Source organism: Oncorhynchus kisutch, unplaced genomic scaffold, assembly GCF_002021735.2.
Source record: "Oncorhynchus kisutch isolate 150728-3 unplaced genomic scaffold, Okis_V2 Okis09a-Okis19a_hom, whole genome shotgun sequence".
NCBI lineage: Eukaryota > Metazoa > Chordata > Actinopteri > Salmoniformes > Salmonidae > Oncorhynchus > Oncorhynchus kisutch.
Genome location: NW_022261985.1, coordinates 10353058 through 10380412, shown reverse-complemented (window position 1 = coordinate 10380412; position 27355 = coordinate 10353058). Strand labels below are relative to the sequence as shown.

The 27355-nt window shown below is 45.7% G+C and overlaps 2 protein-coding genes across 2 annotated transcripts in view; one reads left to right on the top strand and one right to left on the bottom strand.

Annotated features, from left to right (window-relative positions):
* The first annotated feature begins 1157 nt into the window (after window positions 1-1157).
* On the top strand, window positions 1158-1811 carry LOC116360530 (MAPK-interacting and spindle-stabilizing protein-like). Its single transcript, XM_031815235.1, has one exon. It carries the CDS (start codon window positions 1158-1160, stop codon window positions 1809-1811), a length of 654 nt encoding a protein of 217 aa, XP_031671095.1.
* A 16872-nt stretch (window positions 1812-18683) lies between these two features.
* LOC116360588 (thyrotropin-releasing hormone-degrading ectoenzyme) overlaps window positions 18684-27355 on the bottom strand; it is a gene marked incomplete in the record, with an annotated part of 436874 nt that continues 428202 nt past the window's right edge. The window contains 1 exon segment of the mRNA XM_031815459.1: window positions 18684-20463. Coding sequence (XP_031671319.1) covers window positions 20320-20463 — 144 coding nt within the window.

The following is a 27355-nucleotide window of genomic DNA, read 5'->3' as shown; positions in this document are numbered from 1 at the left end:
CCACCAATTAGGCCTTTAAGGTGGAGTGGCCAGACGGAAGCCACTCCTCAGTATACACTCAGATCATGAGAAACTAGATTCTCTGGTCTGATGAAACGAAGTTTGAACTATTTGGCCTGAATGCCAAGAGTCACGTCTGGAGGAAATCAGGCTCCATCCCTACGGTGAAGCATGGTGGTGGCAGGTTCGTGTTGTGGGGATATTTTTCAGCGGCAGGGGCTGGGAGACTGGTCAGGATCGAGGGAAAGATGAACGGAGCAAAGTACAGAGAGATCCTTGATGAGGAAATCTGCTCCAGAGCACTCAGGATCTCAGACTGGGGCGAATGTTCACCTTCTAACAGGACAACGACCCTAAGCACACAGCCAAGACAATGCAGGAGTGGCTTCGGGACAAGTCTCTGAATGTCCTTTAGTGGCCCAGCCAGAGCCCGGACTTGAACTCGATTGAACATCCCTGGAGAAACCTGAAAATAGCTGTACAGCAACGCTTCCCATCCAACCTGACAGAGCTTGAGAGGATCTGCAGAGAAGAATGGGAGAAACTCCTCAAATACAGTTGTGCCAAGCTTGAAGCCTCATACCCAAGAAGACTCGAGACTGTAATCACTGACAAAAGGTGCTTCAACAAAGTACTGAGTAAAGGGTCTGAAAACTTCTGTAAATGTTATATTTGCTTTGCCATTATGGGGTATTGTGATGTCATTATGGGGTATTGTGATGTCATTATGGGGTATTGTGATGTCATTATGGGGTATTGTGATGTCATTATGGGGTATTGTGATGTCATTATGGGGTATTGTGATGTCATTAAAGGGTCTGAAAACTGATGGAAATGTGATATCTACATTTTTATTTGCAATATATTTGCCAAATGTAAAAAAGAATAAGGTTTTTGCTTTGTCATTATGGGCTATTGTGTGTAGATTGATGATGGGAAAGAAAACACAATTGAATCCATTTTAGAATATGGCTGTAACTTAATTAACAACATTTGGAAATAGTCAAAGGGTCTGAATACTTTCTGAATGCTGTATGTACAGATCTGCTAAAACCTAATGGAATTTTAAGTTACATTTTTTATTTAACTTTTATATAACTAGGCAAGTCAGTTAAGAACAAATTCGTATTTACAATGACGGCCTACCCCGGCCAAACATGGACTACCCTGGGCCAAACCCGGACTACCCTGGGCCAAACATGGACTACCCTGGGACAAACACGGACTACCCTGGGCCAAACATGGACTACCCTGGGACAAACCCGGACTACCCCGGCCAAACATGGACTACCCTGGGCCAAACCCGGACTACCCTGGGCCAAACATGGACTACCCTGGGACAAACCCGGACTACCCCGGCCAAACATGGACTACCCTGGGCCAAACCCGGACTACCCCGGCCAAACATGGACTACCCTGGGCCAAACCCGGACTACCCTGGGCCAAACATGGACTACCCTGGGACAAACACGGACTACCCTGGGCCAAACATGGACTACCCTGGGACAAACCCGGACTACCCCGGCCAAACATGGACTACCCTGGGCCAAACCCGGACTACCCTGGGCCAAACATGGACTACCCTGGGACAAACCCGGACTACCCCGGCCAAACATGGACTACCCTGGGCCAAACCCGGACTACCCCGGCCAAACATGGACTACCCTGGGCCAAACCCGGACTACCCTGGGCCAAACATGGACTACCCTGGGACAAACCCGGACTACCCTGGGCCAAACCCTGACTACCCTGGGCCAAACCCTGACTACCCTGGGCCAAACGAGCGCCACCCTACGGTCACTCTGTTGTAGAGGAGAATGTAGCAGAGCAGCAGGAAATGCAAACTGTAGTGGAATCAAGGTTATAACCGGATACTGAAGTTTGTAATTTCCACTTAAAAAATGTCAGACTTGATTTGCCCTAACGAATAACTGTATCAACCCCACAACAGCGTCCATTCATTATAATCCACATCATTGACATTCCCCTCGGGATTATTTTCCTTCTGTGAGAAGTCGGGTCCAATTAAAATGCGCATCTGTAGCAAAATGTTTAGTCATTTTCTTTATTTTCTTCCTGCGAGTATTTTTCCTGCTCTTATTCATCTATAGTTTGAAAAAACGACACTCCTCTGTGAAACTTTGTTTCGCTTCTTTTGAAACCTACTTTGAACAAGGGATTTCAAATGTAAATCCCTGCAATAGTGCTTCTAACTCAACCCCTCAGTGATAATGCTCCTGAAAGCAGTATCACCCTTCTCCGTTCTCTGACAGGCAACATTACCTGTCCAGTAGGGCTTCTAACTCAACCCCTCAGTGATAATGCTCCTGAAAGCAGTATCACCCTTCTCTGTTCTCTGACAGGCAACATTACCTGTCCAGTAGGGCTTCTAACTCAACCCCTCAGTGATAATGCTCCTGAAAGCAGTATCACCCTTCTCCGTTCTCTGACAGACAACATCACCTGTTTCATTTTCACATCAAATCTACAGAGAATGTTCCTGATTCTCCTCTGGCCACACTGTGTGTGTTTTAAAGGTGACGTTTCTCATCAGGGTACATTATGTTATAACAGTCTGTCTGTGGCCAGGTGAAGTTTCTCACCACTGTACAGTCTGTCTGTGGCCAGGTGAAGTTTCTCATCACTGTACAGTATGTTCTAACAGTCTGTCTGTGGCCAGGTGAAGTTTCTCATCACTATACAGTATGTTAGAACAGTCTGTGTATCCCAAATAGCACCCTGCTCCCTATAGAGTACTTCTCCTGACCAGAGCTCTATGGGGACACTCACAGGCATGGATTAACACATACTGTGCACACACACACCCCCCCCGACCGCATACACACACCCCGACCACACACACACACACCCACACCGATCACCCCCCACCCCCGACCACACAAACACCCCGACCACATACTGTGCACACACACTGGAGGACTGCAGCTCCTCCTCCTACATAACATTACATTGATGACTCCTTCTGGAAGTTCCCTTTGAAGAGGCGAGATGATATTGGATCAGCAACATAGTCAATATCTAATTACCTTTATCAAAGGGAGGCTTTGCTCTGGTCTTTAACAGGGGATTCAACACTAATTAAACAGGATCTTCAGAGACGGTACAGGGCCTCATTCAGTCCAGCCATCTTTATCCAGCCAGACCTATTCATTAACTCTCCAGGTCCTTAAAGGATCCATTCATCCCTCCGGAGGAGAGCCTGGACCAAAACAACAGCGAAGGAGAACTGATGTTCATTTATGTGGAACACTGAAGTTATGACTTCAGGCTTTTTTTACCCTTCTGAGTTTTTCCTGCACTCAATCTACAATCACTCACTCTGTCTTCACCCTCTCTTCTCACCTGCTCTCTCCCTCTCTACCCGTCTCCCCCCTGGGCAGGGGTGAGGAATCATTCCCAGGACCTGGCAGTGGGGAGTGATGGATGGGTGAGACGAAGTCCTTACGGACCCTGGATCAATGATCACCCCCCCCAGACTCCCTCTAACACCCCCCCCCCCCCAAACCCTCTGACCAATCATAATCACTCCAGCCAATGAATGAGGAAGATCCACAATAAAACATTTAGAATCCCGCAGAACATTTAGAATCCCGCAGAACATTTAGAAAACTACAGAACGTTTAGAACACTACGGAACATTTAGAACCCTGCGGAACATTTAGAATACTACAGGACATTTAGAATACTACAGAACATTTAGAATACTACAGAACATTTAGAATCCTACGGAGCATTTAGAATACTACATGACATTTAGAATACTACAGAACATTTAGAATACTACAGAACATTTAGAATACTGCAGAACATTTAGAATACTACAGAACATTTAGAATACTACAGAACATTTAGAATACTGCAGAACATTTAGAATACTACAGAACATTTAGAATACTGCAGAACATTTAGAATACTGCAGAACATTTAGAATACTACAGAACATTTAGAATACTACAGAACATTTAGAATACTACAGAACATTTAGAATACTGCAGAACATTTAGAATACTACAGAACATTTAGAATACTGCAGAACATTTAGAATACTGCAGAACATTTAGAATACTACAGAACATTTAGAATACTACAGAACATTTAGAATAGTACAGGACATTTAGAATACTACATAACATGTAGAATACTACAGAACATTTAGAATACTACAGAACATTTAGAATACTACAGGACATTTAGAATACTACAGGACATTTAGAATACTACAGAACATTTAGAATACTACAGAACATTTAGAATACTACAGGACATTTAGAATACTACAGGACATTTAGAATACTACAGAATATTTAGAATACTACAGAACATTTAGAATACTACAGAACATTTAGAATACTACAGGACATTTAGAATACTACAGGACATTTAGAATACTACAGAATATTTAGAATACTACAGAACATTTAGAATACTACAGAATATTTAGAATACTACAGGACATTTAGAATACTACAGAATATTTAGAACTCTCTGGACAATGGCATTCCATTTAATCTGCAGTTCCACTCCTAGACCCAGAGGGTATAAAGTTAATGAGTGTAATAACAGATACCTATACCATAGCCACACCCCTCAGTTACAGTAAACCATCTCCATCCCACACTTTATTCTTCCATTATTTGTAAATAAGACACTCTTACTTCCAGAAAAATGTGCCAAAGAAAAATGTTCAGGGTGGAAATATTTGTCCCCCTTGTGAACCAGTCCACATTGATTAGACTAAGAGGTATTCTAGGGAGAGGAATTGGTGGCTACCTAATGGGGTAAATGTCTCTGCAACTAAGTGCTGTTTATCGTCACCCGGGAGAAAGCCATTTCCATCTAAAGTTAATTGCCTGCATATTTTCCCCACTCTGATCTCATTTTCATTCCTTATGGCCAGACTAGCACGCACACACACACACACACACACACGCACACGCACGTACACACACACACACACTCAGTCATTACAACTAAGTAACCAAACATGAAGGCTCCGGCGACAAACTTGTTTTGAAAGGCAAATTAGATTTTAATTACTCTTTCTGCTGCCATTCAAATAGAAACTTACGGCTTCATTTAAGAATAATTTGAATAATAATGATTTACGTCCGCCCCCCCCCCCCCCCCCCCCCCCCCCCAAAAAAAAAAAAAATAGGCCACAGCGACCGGATACAAAATACCAAATATAATATTAATATTAATGATCAACAGCTGTTGGTCCAGGTGGCTAGATGACATAAAGGAGAACGTGGAGGAACACAGTAGGTGGTGAAGTAGCATCTATTGTAATATCACAAGCACCTGCAGAAGCCCACCTTTTAGAGACTGGTGTAAGAATGGAGCCACACCAAGAGGAAAATGACACTTCAATAATGGCCGCCATTTATCATTGAATGTCCATTATTCGCTCGGTCCCAAAAAAAACACAGCTGTGTGTCGAATCCCAGGTAGTCTGCAGGTGACAACTAGGCCAGTGGCTACAGGACAGTGGCGACGTTGTCACAACCTCACTTAATATAGGTTAGGTACAGAGAGGACACACAACACCCAACCTCACTTAATATAGGTTAGGTACAGAGAGGACACACAACACCCAACAACACTTAATATAGGTTAGGTACAGAGAGGACACACAACACCCAACCTCACTTAATATAGGTTAGGTACAGAGAGGACATACAACACCCAACAACACTTAATATAGGTTAGGTACAGAGAGGACACACAACACCCAACCTCACTTAATATAGGTTAGGTACAGAGAGGACACACAACACCCAACAACACTTAATATAGGTTAGGTACAGAGAGGACACACAACACCCAACAACACTTAATATAGGTTAGGTACAGAGAGGACACACAACACCCAACTGGGTAACACTTTATTTGAAGGGTCCATTATAAACCATCCGGAAGCCATTTATAAAGTAGGTGTTCCACATGTATTGATCATTACTCCCACATGAATAAACCATGTAAGTGATCATTAGTAGAGTATTCTTGCAGCCCCTAGTCTAAAGTGAGCTCTGTCTATGCTTTGTAGCTGTACTTTCTCACTAAAAGACGGGCAGGCCAGTGGTAGACATCGTACCAGTACCTGGGACAAGAACCAGCACACAACAGGACGTTTAAAGGAATAGATACACAGGTGTGAATTACTAGGTTACTAACACTAACGTGGGAGTAATGATTAATACATGGTGGACAAACTATTATAATTGTTTATAAATAACTTGTAAATGATTTATAAATTAATTATACAGGGTTTGGAAATGCCTTAGAAATGGTTTATAAATGTTATAAATGTTTATAAATGTTCATAAGTGCATTTTAAATGGTTTATGAATGGTTGAAAAAAAAATGCTTTCTAAATAGTTTATAAATTCCTTAAAAATGGTTTATAGTGGTTAAGGGAGCGCCAGCTGTGCAACCAGAGACTCTGGGTTCGGGCCCAGGCTCTGTCGTAACTGGCCGCGACCGGGAGGTCCGTGGGGCGATGCACAATTGGCCTAGCGTCGTCCGGGTTAGGGAGGGTTTGGCCGGTAGGGAAATCCTTGTCTCATCGCGCACCAGCGACTCCTGTGGCGTGCCGGGCGCAGTGCACGCTAACCAAGGTTGCCAGGTGCACGGTGGTTCCTCCGACACATTGGTGCGGCTGGCTTCCGGGTTGGATGCGCGCTGTGTTAAGAAGCAGTGCGGCTTGGTTGGGTTGTGTATCGGAGGACGCATGACTTTCAACCTTCGTCTCTCCCTAATCACTAGGCTACCCTGCCTCTAACCACTAGGCTACCTGCCTCTAACCACTAGGCTACCTGCCTCTAACCACTAGGCTACCTGCCTCTAACCACTAGGCTACCTGCCTCTAACCACTAGGCTACCTGCCTCTAAGCACTAGGCTACCTGCCTCTAACCACTAGGCTACCTGCCTCTAAGCACTAGGCTACCCTGCCTCTAACCACTGGGCTACCTGCCTCTAACCACTAGGCTACCCTGCCTCTAACCACTAGGCTACCTGCCTCTAACCACTAGGCTACCTGCCTCTAACCACTAGGCTACCTTCCTCTAACCACTAGGCTACCTGCCTCTAAGCACTAGGCTACCCTGCCTCTAACCACTAGGCTACCTGCCTCTAACCACTGGGCTACCTGCCTCTAACCACTAGGCTACCTGCCTCTAACCACTAGGCTACCTGCCTCTAACCACTAGGCTACCCTTCCTCTAACCACTAGCCCCAGTGTTGCTGGTGATACCAGCCCTGGTGTTGATGGTGATAACAGCCCCGGTGTTGCTGGTGAAAACAGCCCTGGTGTTGCTGGTGATAACAGCCCTGGTGTTGCTAGTGACAACAGCCCTGGTGTTGCTGGTGATAACAGGCCTGGTTTTTGCTAGTGATAACAGCCATGGTGTTGCTAGTGATAACAGCCCTGGTGTTGCTAGTGCCAACAGCCCTGGTGTTGCTAGTGATAACAGCCCTTGTGTTGCTGGTGATAACAGCCCTTGTGTTGCTGGTGCTAACAGCCCTGGTGTTGCTGGTGATAACAGCCCTGGTGTTGCTGGTGTTAACAGCCCAGGTCTTGCTGGTGATAACAGCCCTTGTGTTGCTGGTGATAACAGCCCTTGTGTTGCTGGTGATAACAGGCCAGGTCTTGCTGGTGATAACAGGTCCACCACCACACAGACACATAAAAGCAATGATGGATCATGTCATCACAATTTTTGCAGTTCCTAGATGATGTATGAGGTAGCAATATGAAGAGAGAGAGAGAGAGATAGATCAAAAGAGAGAGATAGAGTGTGTCTGTTACTGCCCAGCAGTAGGGAGACAGATGGAGTGTGGTGTAGTAGTTCAGAATAATGGAGTGTGGTGTAGTAGTTCAGAATAACGGAGCAGGGTGTAGTAGTTCAGAATAATGGAGCGTGGTGTAGTAGTTCAGAATAATGGAGCAGGGTGTAGTAGTTCAGAATAATGGAGCGTGGTGTAGTAGTTCAGAATAATGGAGCAGGGTGTTGTAGTAGTTCAGAATAATGGAGTGTGGTGTAGTAGTTCAGAATAATGGAGCAGGGTGCTGTAGTAGTTCAGAATAATGGAGCGTGGTGTTGTAGTTCAGAATAATGGAGCGTGGTATAGTAGTAGTTCAGAATAATGGAGCGTGGTGTAGTAGTTCAGAATAATGGAGCGTGGTGTAGTAGTTCAGAATAATGGAGCGTGGTGTAGTAGTTCAGAATAATGGAGCAGGGTGTAGTAGTTCAGAATAATGGAGCATGGTGTAGTAGTTCAGAATAATGGAGCGTGGTGTAGTAGTTCAGAATAATGGAGCAGGGTGTAGTAGTTCAGAATAATGGAGCGTGGTGTTGTAGTTCAGAATAATGGAGCGTGGGGTAGTAGTTCAGAATAATGGAGAAGGGTGTAGTAGTTCAGAATAATGGAGCAGGGTGTTGTAGTTCAGAATAATGGAGCAGGGTGTTGTAGTTCAGAATAATGGAAAGTGGTGTAGTAGTTCAGAATAATGGAGTGTGGTGTTGTAGTTCAGAATAATGGGGCGTGGTGTAGTAGTTCAGAATAATGGAGCAGGGTGTTGTAGTAGTTCAGAATAATGGAGTGTGGTGTAGTAGTTCAGAATAATGGAGCAGGGTGGTGTAGTAGTTCAGAATAATGGAGCGTGGTGTAGTAGTTCAGAATAATGGAGCGTGGTGTTGTAGTTCAGAATAATAGAACGTGGTGTAGTAGTAGTTCAGAATAATGGAGCGTGGTGTAGTAGTTCAGAATAATGGAGCAGGGTGTAGTAGTTCAGAATAATGGAGCATGTTGTAGTAGTTCAGAATAATGGAGCGTGGTGTAGTAGTTCAGAATAATGGAGCAGGGTGTAGTAGTTCAGAATAATGGAGCGTGGTGTTGTAGTTCAGAATAATGGAGCGTGGGGTAGTAGTTCAGAATAATGGAGAAGGGTGTAGTAGTTCAGAATAATGGAGCAGGGTGTTGTAGTTCAGAATAATGGAGCAGGGTGTTGTAGTTCATAATAATGGAAAGTGGTGTAGTAGTTCAGAATAATGGAGTGTGGTGTTGTAGTTCAGAATAATGGCGCAGGGTGTTGTAGTAGTTCAGAATAATGGAGTGTGGTGTAGTAGTTCAGAATAATGGAGCAGGGTGGTGTAGTAGTTCAGAATAATGGAGCAGGGTGGTGTAGTAGTTCAGAATAATGGAGCGTGGTGTTGTAGTTCAGAATAATGGAGCGTGGTGTTGTAGTTCAGAATAATGGAACGTGGTGTAGTAGTAGTTCAGAATAATGGAGCGTGGTGTAGTAGTTCAGAATAATGGAGCGTGGTGTTGTAGTTCAGAATAATGGAGCGTGGTGTAGTAGTTCAGAATAATGGAGCGTGGTGTCATAGTTCAGAATAATGGAGCAGGGTGTTGTAGTTCAGAATAATGGAGCGTGGTGTTGTAGTTCAGAATAATGGAGCGTGGTGTAGTTCAGAATATTGGATCGAGCATTTCTAAAGATATTTTCCTTTGGATCTATCACCCCCAGACAGCTGAATGGATCTCTGTTATACAATTCTGAGGCTTTGGTCTTCTTGGATAAGTCAGAAACTATAAACCAAGCCGTGTTGCTCTTTGGGAAAAACATGAGAGAGACAACAAAAGCATCCATGTCCCTGCAGTTCTTATTGTCTCCATCAATTATCAATCAGTAAACACCTGTTGTGTCGACCAGGGCTTGCAATTGATCCCCTCCTCTTCTCTCTCAAAGGTCAGGTCCTCAGGGGAACGTGACTCTCCCTGACTCTCAGAGGGAAGGAAGGAGAGTGACTCTCCCTAACTCTCAGAGGGAAAGAAGGAGAGTGACTCTCCCTAACTCACAGAGGGAAAGAAGGAGAGTGACTCTCCCTAACTCTCAGAGGGAAAGAAGGTGAGTGACTCTCCCTAACTCTCAGAGGGAAAGAAGGTGAGTGACTCTCCCTAACTCTCAGAGGGTAGCTTGACTCTCCCTAACTCTCCGAGTGAAAGTCTCTTCTGACGCTGACGCTGAAGGAGTTCTGATAAGTGGTTTATTTCCCTCGTCTTGTTTCTAATGCCCAAACTCAAGGAAGTTAAGCCAGACAACAAAGCAAGGCAGATAAGGGGGCTCCATTTTAAATCTGTTTCATTGATTTGTGATGTAAATATGAATGTGTGCTGATTGTGTTGCTCACAGCTGCTGATGACACAATACTTCATATGCATTTAGTTGGTTTAAATCAGATGAATTTCTCTGTGGGTAGTTTTCTTTTCGGTTCGGCTTTGGGATGCGTCTCTCTGTGGGTATCTTTGTTCTCAGCTTGGCTTTGGGATGCATTTCTCTGTGGGTATCTTTGTTCTCAGCTTGGCTTTGGGATGCGTCTCTCTGTGGGTATCTTTGTTCTCAGCTCGGCTTTGGGAATGTTGAGACTTCTTACTTGTATCATACATGTTTATGCTAATACGGCGGTTGGGATCTTTTGAAGATCACACGTTGACACCGTGTTTTGATGCTCACGCTGCATATCTCTACAGGCGGGGGGGAAAGACTGCAGCTGATTGGCCCACGTTCAACCTGTTTTAATTCTCTCCTTTTACAGTGCGAGCAGGTGCCACTCAGAATACAACGTGAAGAGCAGGAGCCTCACACCGGGGAAATATGAACTTGTTAATGTGGTGTGAATGATAAATCAGAGGATATCTGTCACGTTCTGACCTTAGTTCCTTTGTGATGTCTTTGTTTTAGTAATGGTCAGGGAGTGGGTTGGGGTGGGCAGTCTATGTTCTTTTTTTTCTATGATTTGGGATTGCTGTGTTTGGCCTGGTATGGTTCTCAATCAGAGGCAGCTGTCAATCGGTTGTCCCTGATTGAGAACCATACTCAGGTAGCCTGTTTTCACCTTTGAGTTGTGGGTGATTGTGGGTGATTGTGGGTGATTGTGGGTGATTGTGGGTGATGGGTGATCGTGGGTGATTGTGGGTGGTTGTGGGTGGTTGTGGGTGATGAATGGTTGTGGGTCGTTGTGGGTGATTGTGGGTGATTGTGGGTGGTTGTGGGTGATTGTGGGTGATTGTGGGTGATGGGTGGTTGTGGGTGGTTGTGGGCGATTGTTTGCTGTGTTGTCTATTCACCGTACAGGACTATTTCATTTCGTTCTCATTATTTAGTTTTTTTTGTGTTCACGGTAATAAATGATCAATATGGACACTTACCACGCTGCGCATTGGTCCTCCTCTTCTTCCACCACAGACGATCGTTGCAATACCACAACACATTTACAGGTGCAGATACGAGCCAGGTTGATTACACACTGGGAAGAGACGTGGTGGTTATTTAATATGACTGAATGATATCCCACACTACACATTAGGCATGGTGAACACAGTGTAACATGAGATTGCTATTTTCCTTTATGATGAAGTCTCCACATTGTAGCCTGTGTCTTCCTCATCCTCTGGACAGGCACTGGTCCTTTTCACCCGGGAGGGTAACCGGGGTCATGTCCCTGATGGGTTCCAGGAGAGAGTCATCTGACCAGAGTGGATGAGGAGCAGCAGGCCCAGAATCTCACCTCATTCTGCCTGCACAGATGACATGCTCATTATAACCATAGCAGCCGCAGGAAGTAGTTTGGGGGTGGGGGAGCTATGGGGGTAGGGGAGCCTACATCCCTCGGCTATGATTATAACTACACCGATGTGAGCCTTGAGAAGTAAGAAGCGTAACTTGGATGTACTACGGGGAACATTTAGAAACCTATTTCAAAGAAACCACTTTTAAAGCACTCTATACAGTATGCTGATTTGTTTCCTGGTATTGCAGAGATCTGATACTATGTGCCCAAATGAGGAATCATAGAAGGGGGTGGCCAATCATAGAAGGAATAACTAGTTAGGAGATACTGGGTAGTGGTAGGAGGGAGAGAAACTGTCTGTAATATGTTAGGAGATACTGGGTAGTGGTAGGAAGGAGATAAACTCTCTGTGTGATGTTAGGAGATACTGGGTAGTGGTAGGAAGGAGATAAACTCTCTGTAATATGTTAGGAGATACTGGGTAGTGGTAGGAGGGAGATAAACTGTCTGTGTGATGTTAGGAGATACTGGGTAGTGGTAGGAGGGAGATACACTCTGTAATATGTTAGGAGATACTGGGTAGTGGTAGGAGGGAGATAAACTCTCTGTGTGATATTAGGAGATACTGGGTAGTGGTAGGAGGGGGATAAACTCTCTGTGTGATCTTAGGAGATACTGGGTAGTGGTAGCAGTGAGAAACTGTCTGTAATATGTTAGGAGATACTGGGTAGTGGTAGGAGGGAGATAAACTCTGTAATATGTTAGGAGATACTGGGTAGTGGTAGGAGGGAGATAAACTCTGTGTGATGTTAGGAGATACTGGGTAGTGGTAGGAGGGAGATAAACTCTGTGTGATGTTAGGAGATACTGGGTAGTGGTAGGAGGGAGATAAACTCTGTGTGATGTTAGGAGATACTGGGTAGTGGTAGGAGGGAGATAAACTCTGTAATATGTTAGGAGATACTGGGTAGTGGTAGGAGGGAGATAAACTCTGTAATATGTTAGGAGAAACTGGGTAGTGGTAGGAAGGAGATAAACTCTGTAATATGTTAGGAGAAACTGGGTAGTGGTAGGAGGGAGAGAAACTGTCTGTAATATGTTAGGGGATACTGGGTAGTGGTAGGAGGGAGATAAACTCTGTAATATGTTAGGAGATACTGAGTAGTGGTAGGAGGGAGATAAACTCTGTGTGATGTTAGGAGATACTGGGTAGTGGTAGGAGGGAGATAAACTCTGTAATATGTTAGGAGATACTGAGTAGTGGTAGGAGGGAGATAAGCTCTCTGTATGACACATAGCTCTTTATCCGGGGCTAACCGTGAGGGAGCAAACAGGTATAGTATCTATGCCCATGGGGCTGATTCCAACCTGAGTTAAGTGTGGATAAATGGAAGGTAATTCCCTTTTCATGCACTTTTCTCTCTACGCGTATTCTGACCATGAACTTAAGCCTGATAATATTATGCTATTAACCTTATTCATGGGTTCCTGGTGCGTAAAGATGGTGGAATTAGGAGAGAATGAAGTCAAAGTCAGAACACAGCGTATCTGGGGAGACAACTCTAAAAAAACTTTATTTCTTTGATCTCCAACCCAAATGAATAGCGGGTTAAGTGAACCTGCCAGTTCCAAGTGGAAAGATAATCTACTTTCTTTTTGTCCGATAGAAATAACAGCATTCTGGGGCCTCCGGAGTGGTGTAGCGGTCTAAAGCACTACATCGCGGTGCTAGAGGATTCACTACAGACCTGGGTTCGATCCTAAACTGTATCACAACCGGCCATGATCGGGAGTCCCATAAGGCGGCGCACAGTTGGCCCAGCTCCGTCCGGGTTAGGGGAGGATTTGGGAGGAGGGGGCTTCAGTTGGCTCATCACGCTCTAGCGACTCCTTGTGGCGGACCGGGGACCTGCAGGCTGACATCGTCGTCAGTTGAACAGTGTTTCCTCTGACACATTGGTGCGGCTTGCTTCTGGGCTAAGCAGGCGGATGTTTATGAAGTGCGGTTTAGCGGGTCATGTTTCGGAGGACTCATGACTCGACCTTCATCTCCCGAGTCTGTCGGGAAGAGTTGCACCGATGACACAAGATCGAAAAAGGGGGCTAAAAAAATTTAACACTCTACATGTACTGTCATTTATAAATAGATGAGAGCTATTGACGAGATCTGTGTAAATGAGTTTAGAGAAGGGGATTGAAAATACAGATAGTAACTGTTTTAGATGACATTTTCCTTGTAACCCCTGGAGACCAATGTCAAACCAGCCGTATGGAAGCAAACTGAAAATCATATCAACAGGACATGGATTACAGCCCCTTTTTCCACAGTGAAGTCGGCTCTCAATAGCTGTGCCGTTATTCCGAATTGTTATTGTGAGCCCTCGTAATCTGCGTGGATGAAATTGAGACCGAAGCTATAGGCTCCTGTAGGGCCTGTAACCTGCCCAGATGATGTATGTGCTTTAGAATGGTTTCATTCTATTCCCAAAGCTTTTCTACGTTTTTATTTCACAGTTTCTATCATGTTAAATATTAGCCGCTATCAGGAGCCACCGTCAGTCACATACCGGACGTTTATAAAACGTCACTTTAGTGTTCGTTTTCTGTACATGTTGCATCATTTCATTCCGTTTACCGTTTATTTCCTCTGTCACGTAAGCGTGGTTGTTCCTGAGGTACCGTTAGCATTAGCGGCTCATTAGCATGTAGCCTAACATGTAGCCTATTGTAATCATTATGAAACTCAGACATAGCAGGTTAAACCACGACTGGACCTTGGTCCTGCTGCGCCGTGATTACTGAGAATCATGGGTAGATTTATAGGATTATAGGATTGTTGATTATTGTTCAACCCCTTTTGCTCACTTTCTTTCCACTTTCCAATATTTCATGGATTGAACTTGAATATTATAATTTTTTTAAATTCATTATTAGATTTTGTGCGGCTGTATTTACCCCCTTGACAAATGAAATGCTAATTAGATGCTAATGTGGCTATCATAAAGAACTGCACATGTCATGATGATCTGTATGAGACTGCCGAATCGAGGCAAAGACAACTGACATTTACTCCTGTGATTTACCACTGTGATTCTTTATTTGATCCTGATGGTCATCTATGAACGTTTGCAGATCTTGAAGAACAATCTGGCTTTCATGGTCATGTTCTGTTATAATCTCCATCCGGCACAGCCAGAAGAGGACTGACCACCCCCAGGTGTCTTCCTAGGTTCCTGTTTCTAGGGAGTTGCTCCTAGCCACCGTGCTTCTACACCTGCATTGCTTGCTGTTTGGGGTTTTAGGCTGGGTTTCTGTACAGCACTTTGATATTTCAGCTAATGTAAAAAGGGTTTTATAAATACATTTGATTGATTGAAGGAATCTCTGGACTATCTAATGTTAGCTAAATGCAGTAATTCATAAATTGGCTAAATGTACTTATATGGACAATTTTGTGAACTGTTTTGTGCAAGTGTTAAATTGACACAATACCTGTTAGCAAAGGTGTCAGCTAGAGAAGACATGCAGGAGCTTGCAGGGATTTGTAGTTTTCAACATGTCTACTTTGATGCTTATTAGCATTTTTGAATCTGAGAGATTTACATGGTTATTGAAACACCACACAAAGGTAAGCCTACACCAAACACAGCCGTTATTTTAAGTGTTTCTAAAAATCCCCTATGGGAAAATTGAATGGTGTAAAAACTATTGGAGCCATTTCCCTGTTTGACCACCAGGTTTTATGGGTATTATGACACCTCCACTGTGGGGCTCTATACCAACTACAGTACTAAGAAGGGCATAGGAAAGGCATGTGTAGGAAAGGCATAAATTCCCTAAGTCTGAATAAGAAGTAAGTCTAGAATAGATGCAAACTTGTGTATGTCTGTATAGGTCAAATACTGTGCAATTAATTGTGTTACGTTACAGCCGAATTCTAAAATGGAGTAAATAAAAAAAAATCCTCATCAATTTACACACAGTACCCCATAATGACAAAGCAAAAACACTTTTCTGTAATTTTTGGGAAAATGTATGAATTTACAATAAAGAGAAATACCTTATTTACATAAGTCTTCAGACCCTTTGCTATGAGACTCGACATTGAGCTCAGGTGCATCCTGTTTCCATTGATCATCCTTGAGATGTTTCTACAACTTGATTGGAGTCCACCTGTGTAAATTCAATTGATTGGACATGATTTGGAAAGGCACACACCTGTCTATATAAAGGTCCCACAGTTGACACGGCATGTCAGAGAAATAACCAAGCCATGAGGTCGAAGGAATTGTCCTTAGAGCTCCGAGACAGGATTGTGTCTAGGTACAGATCTGGGGAAGGGTACCAAAAAATGTCTGCAGCATTGAAGGTCCCCAAGAACACAGTGGCCTCCATCATTCTTAAATGGAAGACATATTGAACCACCAAGACTCTTCCTAGAGCTGTCTGCCTGGACAAACTAAGCAATCGGGGGAGAAGGGCCTTTCGCAGGGAGGTGACCAAGAACATGATGGTCACTCTCATGGAGCTCCAGAGTTTCTCTGTGGAGATGGGAGAACCTTCCAGAAGGACAACCATCTCTGCAGCACTCCACCAATTCAGGCCTTTCAGTAGAGTGGCCAGACGGAAGCCACTCCTCAGTAAAAGGCACATGACAGCCCTCTTGGAATTTGCCAAAAGGCACCTAAAGGACTCTCAGACCATGAGAAACAATATTCTCTGGTCTAATGACATCAAGATAAACCCTTTGACCTGAATGCCAAGCACCATGTCTTGAGGAAACCTGGCACCATTCCTACGGTGAAGCAGGGTGGTGGCAGCATCATGCTGTGGGGATTATTTTCAGCAGCAGGGACTGGGAGGCTAGTCATAAACGAGGGAAAGATGAACGGAGCAAAGTACAGAGAGATCCTTGATGAAAACCTGCTCCTAAGCGTTCAAGACTTCAGACTGGGGCGAAGGTTCACCTTCCAACAGGACAACAACCCTAAGCACACAGCCAAGACAATGCAGGAGTGGCCCCCTAATACAGGGGCTGAGTCACTGGCTTACTGGTGCTCTTCCATGCCGTCCCTAGGAGGGGTGCGTCACTTGAGTGGGTTGAGTCACTCGCAGGATCTTCCTGTCTGGATTGGCGACCACCCCCCTATACTCGGCCTTGTCTCCGGAAGGTAAGTTGGGGGTTGAAGATATCCCTCTAGTTGTGTGGGGGCTGTGCTTCGGCAAAGTGGGTGGTTATATCCTGCCTGTTCGGCCCTGTCCGGGGGTATCATCGGATGGGGCCACAGTGTCTCCTGACCCCTCCTGTCTCAGCCTCCAGTATTTATGCTGCAGTAGTATGTGTCGGGGGGCTAGGGTCAGTCTGTTATATCTGGAGTACTTCTCCTGTCTTATCCGGTGTCCTGTGTGAATTTAAGTATGCTCTCTCTAATTCTCTCTTTTCTTTCTCTCTCTAGGAGAACCTGAGCCCTAGGACCATGCCTCAGGACTACCTGGCATGATGACTCCTTGCTGTCCCCAGTCCACCTGGTCGTGCTGCTGCTCCAGTTTCAACTGTTCTGCCTGCGGCTATGGAACCCTGACCTGTTCACCGGACGTGCTACCTGTCCCAGACCTGTTGTTTTCAACTCTCTAGAGACAGCAGGAGCGGTAGAGATACTCTGAATGATCGGCAATGAAAAGCTAACTGACATTTACTCCTGAGGTGCTGACTTGCTGCACCCTCGACAACTACTGTGATTATTATTACTTGACCATGCTGGTCATTTATGAACATTTGAACATCTTGGCCATGTTCTGTTATATTCTCCACCCAGCACAGCCAGAAGAGGACTGGCCACCCCTCATAGCCTGGTTCATCTCTGGGTTTCTTCCTAGGCTTTGGCCTTTATAGGGAATTTTCCTAGCCACCGTGCTTCTACACCTGCATTGCATGCTGTTTGGCGTTTTAGGCTGGGTTTCTGTACAGCACTTTGATATATCAGCTGGTGTAAGAAGGGCTTTATAAATACATTTGATTTGATTTGATATGATGTCGGGACAAGTTTCTGAATGTGCTTGAGTGTCCCAGCCAGAGCCCAGACTTGAACCCGATCAAACATCTCTGGAGAGACCTGAAAATAGCTGTGCAGTGACACTCCCCATCCAATCTGACAGAGCTTGAGAGGACCTGCAAAAAAGAATGGGAGAAACTCCCCAAATACAGGTGAGCCAAGCTTGTAGCGTCATTCCCAAGAAGACTCAAGGCTGTAATCGCTGACCAAGGTGCTTCAACAAAGTCCTGAGTAAAGGGTCTGAACACTTATTTTTTGCCAAAAAATCAGTAAAGGGATGGAAATGTAATATTTCCGGTATTTATTTTCTTTCTCTCTCTCTCTCTCTGTCTCTCTCTCTCTCTGTCTCTCTCTGTCTCTCTGTCTCTCTGTCTCTCTCTCTCTCTCTGTCTCTCTCTGTCTCTCTCTCTCTCTCTCTCTCTCTCTCTCTGTCTCTGTCTCTCTCTCTGTCTCTCTGTCTCTCTCTCTCTCTCTCTGTCTCTGTCTCTGTCTCTGTCTCTCTCTCTGTCTCTCTCTCTCTCTCTCTCTCTCTCTCTCTCTGTCTCTGTCTCTCTCTCTCTCTCTGTCTCTCTCTCTGTCTCTCTCTCTCTGTCTCTCTCTCTCTGTCTCTCTCTCTCTCTCTCTCTCTCTCTGTCTCTGTCTCTGTCTCTGTCTCTGTTCTCTCTGTCTCTCTCTCTCTCTGTCTCTCTCTGTCTCTCTCTCTCTCTCTGTCTCTCTCTCTGTCTCTGTCTCTCTCTGTCTCTCTCTCTCTGTCTCTCTCTCTCTGTCTCTCTCTCTCTGTCTCTGTCTCTCTCTCTCTGTCTCTCTCTCTCTGTCTCTCTGTCTCTCTGTCTCTCTCTGTCTCTCTGTCTCTCTCTCTCTCTCTGTCTCTCTCTCTCTCTCTGTCTCTCTCTCTCTCTCTGTCTCTCTCTCTCTCTCTGTCTCTCTCTCTCTCTCTCTCTCTCTGTCTCTCTCTCTCTCTCTCTCTCTCTCTCTCTCTGTCTCTCTGTCTCTCTCTCTCTCACACATAATGACAGACAGTCAGGCAGCGTTGCGTTACTGTACAAAATAATTTATTTATCAGCGTTAAAATCCCATTGCTGCTCTGCTCAAAACACAGAACAATATAGTCCCTCATTTAGAAAAAAACAACTTTTTTAACACATCAAAACAACAACAAGAAAGGAAAAGATGGTGAAGGGCTGCAACGGTTTTCTTCTTGAGGTCTACAGTATCAGGGATTAGCCATAGAGGATATAAATAGCACTGACTTTTACACAGAAAATAAGAGCAATGGACTCCCCAGTAAACCCAATGGGGATTTGCTCTACCAGCCAAGTGTCAACAGTAAAAACTCATTATTATGTTCTATTCTTCATGAAACGAGTCCACAGAGTATTTCCAGCTAGCTGTTAGCATCGGCCTGTTAAGTTTCCTGGGCTTTGCAGGGTAGCAACAAAACTAGTAATATCTGTCAGGAGCATATTTTCTCAGCTTTTGCTTAAAATACGGTTTCTGAGTGAAACTTTTTTATGAAGTAATTAGCGGCACATGAAAACCCAAGCATGACGTTTGACCAAAACAACGTAAGTTTCTATATGTCAGCATTACTACACCGCGGCTCACACAGACTGTATCCACTGGCTCTCAGTCCCATCAGCAACGTGGACCATTTTGCACACAGAATATCAACCTGCAACTCACAACAGTTTCATTTTTTATTTTCACTCAAACACCAAGACGGTATAATCCAAAGGAGACTCCGGTGTTAATCAGCAAATATAAATGATGTCATTTAACGATAATCGATCAATAATCAATAGTGACTCCTTCGGGTTATGGGGAGTCCCCTTGTTCCTGCTTCCAACCTGCCTCCTGGGTTCGGCAGAGTCTTCCCCTGGCGTAATGTCATTTAGGGAAACCTTATTGGCTGAGGAAGGAGGATAAGTTATTATGGAACACACCACGCACAACAATGAACATCACTTCAGCCGCCACGTCCCCCTGTCTAAATGTTCCAGACGTCACAAAGTCCACCTCAGTATGGCTCAAAAGAGAAGGTTAAGGTCCAAAACATTTAGGTACACATATTCTTTTATTTCGTTATAATTTATATTTGTGTTTGTTGTTGTTGTCCCAATCAAAATAATGATTGTCATCATTGAACCAAAAATGATAATACTTGTGTTTGTCCCAGTTGTATCATAATGCCGCCAGGTCCTCTTCCCGTGCCTCTTGTAGCTCTAGTTTGTCTTTCTCCTCATAGGCTACTAAAGAGTTGACCGGAGGTTCAAAGGTCATTGAAAAGGTCACAGGGGTCAGCTTAGTGGACAACCAATCAGAGGGGTGGAAAACCATGCGTTGAAAAAAGGAAACTGTCACTGGAGATGAAAGCCACCATGCAATATTTATACCTAATCAAATCCACCGTCCAAACGGTCGGTCAGACTAAGGTCATCTGAGCCAATCACGTCGTCTGTCTTCACTGTTCCCTCTCTCTCCGGTTTGCCAGTGACTTTCTCATCAAGTTTTTTTTTTTTTGGGGGGGGGGGAGGCCGGGGAAATGTCTTATTTTGCAATTCAAATTAACATATTCATGTTTTCTGATATTTTTTTTCTCCGCCTGATGTTGTTGGGTCTGTAATAGTGTCAGAGAGATGCCATGCTTGGGCTGAACCCTGTTGGCTGTGTGTTAACCGTTGGGAGACTTCCTTAGCCACTGGAAGATCTGGCGTTCGTAGAGACTGTGCCATCTCACGTTGGCCTCCACGATCTCCACGGCCCGGGCCAACGCCGGCCCCGCTCCACCTCCACTGATCTGGATAAACTCCTTCAGCTGAAGAAGGGAACAGACAGACAGACACAGAGTCAGGTACGTGAGGGTATCCAGGCAACAATCAGCAAGCATACCTGTTGGAAAGAATACTGTGTGTATCTAGTGTCTAGGTATTCTAGATATGTTTAAAGTGCATTCTGGGAAATAATTCAAACGTTAGACCCAAAACAATCAGCAAGCATACCTGTTGGAAAGAATACTGTGTGTATCTAGTGTCTAGGTACTCTAGATACGTTTTAAAGTGCATTCTGGGAAATAATAACGTTAGACCCAAAACAATCAGCAAGCATACCTGTTGGAAAGAATACTGTGTGTATCTAGTGTCTAGGTACTCTAGATACGTTTTAAAGTGCATTCTGGGAAATAATTCAAACGTTAGACCCAAAACAATCAGCAAGCATACCTGTTGGAAAGAATACTGTGTGTATCTAGTGTCTAGGTACTCTAGATACGTTTTAAAGTGCATTCTGGGAAATAATAACGTTAGACCCAAAACAATCAGCAAGCATACCTGTTGGAAAGAATACTGTGTGTATCTAGTGTCTAGGTACTCTAGATACGTTTTAAAGTGCATTCTGGGAAATAATAACGTTAGACCCAAAACAAAGCTGCAGAAGAGGCAGAAGAATTCAGACCAGTTACTTCCACGTAAATGTAACTTATTTTCCATTTCCTGCGCTTGTCTCTCTGCGTGTAATCCGACCTTGAATTTCTGCGTGGGGAAAAGGTACGCGTTTTGGGGTGGAGAGCAAAGAAAACTGAGATGTGGTGGAGGTGTGTCTTCAGATACGCCGTATTCTGACCTTGACTTAATTCCCTCATAATTCCACCACCTTTTAAAACGCAAGGAAAACGATGAATAAGGTCGAACAACCTGCCGGGTTCCAAGTGAGAAGAAAAAAAAAACAGCCACTTTATTCTCTATTCTGAAGCCTACATTTTATATCATGTCATCATGACATGGTTAATGTACCTGTCTTTATTCTGTCATGTCTGTGTGGTTGATCCTGAGGGTCGCTAGCAATAGTGGATCATATTAAACACATTACAAGTTGGGACATGGAGCCTATTTGAATCATTATGGAAGTCAGACCGAATAGAAGCAGGTTAAACCTGGAGCCTGGCACACCAGGTCCATGATTACTGAGGGTAGATTTATAGATTACTGGTTCTACTTCTGTTGCACACTTTCCTGTAGTTTTTAGGTTCACCGTAAAGGCTCTCCAGCCCTGTTTATGTTTGATTCATTTATACGTTCCTAACCCTAAATAATCTACAACATCTGATTATTTATAGATTTACCAATTGGTGCTGGAAAGGAGAGGAATGTGTGTATTCACAGTAGTAGTGGCATTCTTTCATCCCTATTCTGAACCTGTTCTCTTCATATATATATATTCTGTCAAGAAGATTCTAATTGAAAGTACACAGTATTTAAAGAGATAGCACTAGATAAATGTACTGAAAACCCTATTGAATGACCAATTCATGAGAAAATATTTTTGGCCAGCATATGGGAGGGTATTGAATTAAATGTATTCAGTGCCCGCAAGGGAGCCACACCTGCAAAGTCAGTTAAGCACCTCCATATGGTAAGTCTGAATACAAACTACTGAGAAGTGCTTCAATCAAAAACACGTTAAAAAAAGGACTAGATCTTCACCTCCCGAGGGGCGCAGCTGCTGCATTGGAGTGTGCTAGAGGCGTCACTACAGACACGGGTTCAAATCCCAGGCTGTGTCGCATGGAAGACCCATGAGGCAGCAGAGAATTGGCCCAGCGTTGTCCGGGTAAGGGGAGGATTTGGGCGGCCGGGATGTCCTCCCTGTGGCGGGATGGGTGCAGTGCACGTTGACACGGTCACCAGGTGTCCGGTGTTTCCTCCGACACATTGGTGCGGCTGGCTTCTGGGCTTAGCAGGGCAGTGTGTCAACAAGCTGCTTATCAGGGCTGTGTTTTGGAGGACGCACGGCTCTCGACCTTCGCTTCTCCCGAGTCCGTACGGGAATTGGAACGATGGGACAAGACTGTAACTACCAATTGGGGAGAGAAAAAAAAAAGGTAAACAAAATGTAAATAAATAAATATATTTCCTAAGTCTGAATCTGGGCCGAGCGGAACAGACAAACATGTCCTTTGCTGTGAATTATTACTTTGGAAGATATCAGAGACACTTGTGGTCATTACAGAATAAAATCATGTTTAAGAAAGAAGACAAAATATCTCTGGTCCAGATAGGGCGGTGGCGGTCATGAAATGTTAAAAATGCAAAACAGGCTGCAGGTGTCACGGTAACTGATGGTTAATTAACATAAATGCGTTTAGCATCTCCAGGCTTCTTCTGGTTAATTAACATAAGTGCGTTTAGCATCTCCAGGCTTCTTCTGGTTAATTAACATAAATGCGTTCAGCATCTCCAGGCTTCTTCTGGTTAATTAACATAAATGCGTTTAGCATCTCCAGGCTTCTTCTGGTTAATTAACATAAATGAGTTCAGCATCTCCAGGCTTCTTCGTATACAAGACGTACACAAGCAGTTGATGCGGACCTTAGGAACATCTAAGGTCTAATAAATCAACTGAATATACATCATCACCATTATTTATTTATAACAGGTCTAAAGAAACATTATGGGAGGAAGAAAATGTATTTCAGAAGAACAGAATATGAGTTGTCCTACTGTATGTTATCAGCGGCAGGGACTGGGAGACTAGTCAGGATCGAGGGAAAGATGAACGGAGCAATGGACGAGAGATGAACCTTCCAACAGGACAACGACCCTAAGCACACAATCAAGTCAACGCAGGATTGGCTTCAGGGCAAGTTTCTGAATGTCCTGGAGTGGCCCAGCCAGAGCCCGGACTTGAACCCAATCAAACATCTCTGGAGAGACCTGAAAATATCTGTGCAGCAACGCTCCCCAACCAAACTGACAGAGCTTGAGAGGATCTGCAGAGAAGAATGGGAGAAACTCCCCAAATACAGGTGTGCCAAGCTTGTAGCATCATTACCAAAGAAAACTCAAGGCTGTAATCGCTGCCAAAGGTGCTTCAACAAAGTACTGAGTAAAGGGTCGGAACACTTATTTTTTGCCAAAAAATCTAGAAACCTGTTTTTGCTTTGTGATTATGGGTTATTGTGTGTACATTGCCGGGGGAAAAAACATTTAATCAGTTTAAAATAAGTCGGTAACGTAACAACGTGGAAAAAGTAACGGGGTCTGAATACTTTCCCGAATGCACTGCATTTTCACCCATCAGACTATTCTCCATTTAACCTTGTCTTTACTAATATGTAAAAGTAGTTCAGATTTAGAATGGCCCATTATCAAATGGCCAGGAACAGGGGAAAGAGAAAATATGGGCTCTGAAACTCTGTTCCTGTATCTACTCAGTACTCTGTGTGCCGTGGGCTCTCCAACCCTGTTCCTGCAGCTACCCAGTACTCTGTATGTCATGGTCTCTCCAACCCTGTTCCTGTATCTACCCAGTACTCTGTATGCCGTGGTTTCTACAGCCCTGTTCCTGTATCTACCCAGTACTCTGTATGTCATGGTCTCTACAACCCTGTTCCTGTATCTACCCAGTACTCTGTATGTCATGGTCTCTCCAACCCTGTTCCTGTATCTACCCAGTACTCTGTATGTCATGGTCTCTCCAACCCTGTTCCTGTATCTACCCAGTACTCTGTATGCCGTGGGCTCTCCAACCCTGTTCCTGTATCTACTCAGTACTCTGTATGCCGTGGGCTCTCCAACCCTGTTCCTGTATCTACTCAGTACTCTGTATGCCGTGGGCTCTCCAACCCTGTTCCTGTATCTACTCAGTACTCTGTGTGCCGTGGGCTCTCCAACCCTGTTCCTGCAGCTACCCAGTACTCTGTATGTCATGGTCTCTCCAACCCTGTTCCTGTATCTACCCAGTACTCTGTATGCCGTGGTTTCTACAGCCCTGTTCCTGTATCTACCCAGTACTCTGTATGTCATGGTCTCTCCAACCCTGTTCCTGCATCTACCCAGTACTCTGTATGTCATGGGCTCTCCAACCCTGTTCCTGCATCTACCCAGTACTCTGTATGTCATGGTCTCTCCAACCCTGTTCCTGCATCTACCCAGTACTCTGTATGTCATGGTCTCTCCAACCCTGTTCCTGCATCTACCCAGTACTCTGTATGTCATGGTCTCTCCAACCCTGTTCCTGCAGCTACCCAGTACTCTGTATGTCATGGTCTCTCCAACCCTGTTCCTGCAGCTACCCAGTACTCTGTATGTCATGGGCTCTCCAGCCCTGTTCCTGCAGCTACCCAGTACTCTGTATGTCATGGGCTCTCCAGCCCTGTTCCTGCAGCTACCCAGTACTCTGTATGTCATGGGCTCTCCAGCCCTGTTCCTGCAGCTACCCAGTACTCTGTATGTCATGGGCTCTCCAGCCCTGTTCCTGCAGCTACCCAGTACTCTGTATGTCATGGGCTCTCCAGCCCTGTTCCTGCACGTACCCAGTACTCTGTATGTCATGGGCTCTCCAGCCCTGTTCCTGCAGCTACCCAGTACTCTGTATGTCATGGGCTCTCCAGCCCTGTTCCTGCACGTACCCAGTACTCTGTATGCCGTGGGCTCTCCAGCCCTGTTCCTGTATCTACCCAGTACTCTGTATACCGTGGTCTCTCCAGCCCTGTTCCTGCAGCTACCCAGTACTCTGTATGTCATGGGCTCTCCAACCCTGTTCCTGCACGTACCCAGTACTCTGTATGTCATGGGCTCTCCAACCCTGTTCCTGCAGCTACCCAGTACTCTGTATGTCATGGGCTCTCCAACCCTGTTCCTGCAGCTACCCAGTACTCTGTATGTCATGGGCTCTCCAACCCTGTTCCTGCAGCTACCCAGTACTCTGTATGCCGTGGGCTCTCCAGCCCTGTTCCTGCAGCTACCCAGTACTCTGTATGTCATGGTCTCTCCAACCCTGTTCCTGCAGCTACCCAGTACTCTGTATGCCGTGGTCTCTCCAACCCTGTTCCTGCACGTACCCAGTACTCTGTATGCCGTGGTCTCTCCAACCCTGTTCCTGCAGCTACCCAGTACTCTGTATGCCATGGGCTCTCCAACCCTGTTCCTGCAGCTACCCAGTACTCTGTATGCCGTGGTCTCTCCAACCCTGTTCCTGCAGCTACCCAGTACTCTGTATGCCATGGGCTCTCCAACCCTGTTCCTGCAGCTACCCAGTACTCTGTATGCCGTGGTCTCTCCAACCCTGTTCCTGCAGCTACCCAGTACTCTGTATGCCATGGGCTCTCCAACCCTGTTCCTGCAGCTACCCAGTACTCTGTATGTCATGGTCTCTCCAGCCCTGTTCCTGCAGCTACCCAGTACTCTGTATGTCATGGTCTCTCCAGCCCTGTTCCTGCAGCTACCCAGTACTCTGTATGTCATGGTCTCTCCAGCCCTGTTCCTGCAGCTACCCAGTACTCTGTATGTCATGGGCTCTCCAGCCCTGTTCCTGCAGCTACCCAGTACTCTGTATGTCATGGTCTCTCCAGCCCTGTTCCTGCAGCTACCCAGTACTCTGTATGCCGTGGTCTCTCCAGCCCTGTTCCTGTATCTACCCAGTACTCTGTATGTCATGGGCTCTCCAACCCTGTTCCTGCAGCTACCCAGTACTCTGTATGCCGTGGGCTCTCCAGCCCTGTTCCTGCAGCTACCCAGTACTCTGTATGCCGTGGGCTCTCCAACCCTGTTCCTGCAGCTACCCAGTACTCTGTATGCCGTGGGCTCTCCAGCCCTGTTCCTGCAGCTACCCAGTACTCTGTATGCCGTGGGCTCTCCAGCCCTGTTCCTGTATCTACCCAGTACTCTGTATGCCGTGGGCTCTCCAGCCCTGTTCCTGCAGCTACCCAGTACTCTGTATGCCGTGGGCTCTCCAGCCCTGTTCCTGCAGCTACCCAGTACTCTGTATGTCGTGGGCTCTCCAACCCTGTTCCTGCAGCTACCCAGTACTCTGTATGTCGTGGGCTCTCCAACCCTGTTCCTGCAGCTACCCAGTACTCTGTATGCCGTGGTCTCTCCAACCCTGTTCCTGCAGCTACCCAGTACTCTGTATGCCGTGGGCTCTCCAGCCCTGTTCCTGCAGCTACCCAGTACTCTGTATGCCGTGGGCTCTCCAGCCCTGTTCCTGCAGCTACCCAGTACTCTGTATGCCGTGGTCTCTCCAACCCTGTTCCTGCAGCTACCCAGTACTCTGTATGCCGTGGGCTCTCCAACCCTGTTCCTGCAGCTACCCAGTACTCTGTATGCCGTGGTCTCTCCAACCCTGTTCCTGCAGCTACCCAGTACTCTGTATGCCGTGGGCTCTCCAGCCCTGTTCCTGCAGCTACCCAGTACTCTGTATGCCGTGGGCTCTCCAGCCCTGTTCCTGCAGCTACCCAGTACTCTGTATGCCGTGGTCTCTCCAACCCTGTTCCTGCAGCTACCCAGTACTCTGTATGCCGTGGGCTCTCCAGCCCTGTTCCTGCAGCTACCCAGTACTCTGTATGCCGTGGTCTCTCCAACCCTGTTCCTGCAGCTACCCAGTACTCTGTATGCCGTGGGCTCTCCAGCCCTGTTCCTGCAGCTACCCAGTACTCTGTATGCCGTGGGCTCTCCAGCCCTGTTCCTGCAGCTACCCAGTACTCTGTATGCCGTGGTCTCTCCAACCCTGTTCCTGCAGCTACCCAGTACTCTGTATGCCGTGGGCTCTCCAGCCCTGTTCCTGCAGCTACCCAGTACTCTGTATGCCGTGGGCTCTCCAACCCTGTTCCTGTATCTACCCAGTACTCTGTATGCCGTGGGCTCTCCAGCCCTGTTCCTGCACGTACCCAGTACTCTGTATGCCGTGGTCTCTCCAACCCTGTTCCTGCAGCT

What these genes read in the sequence shown, in the direction of transcription:
- LOC116360530 (XM_031815235.1), top strand. Translation starts at nt 1,158, where the DNA reads ATGGACTACCCTGGGCCAAACCCGGACTACCCTGGGCCAAACATGGAC.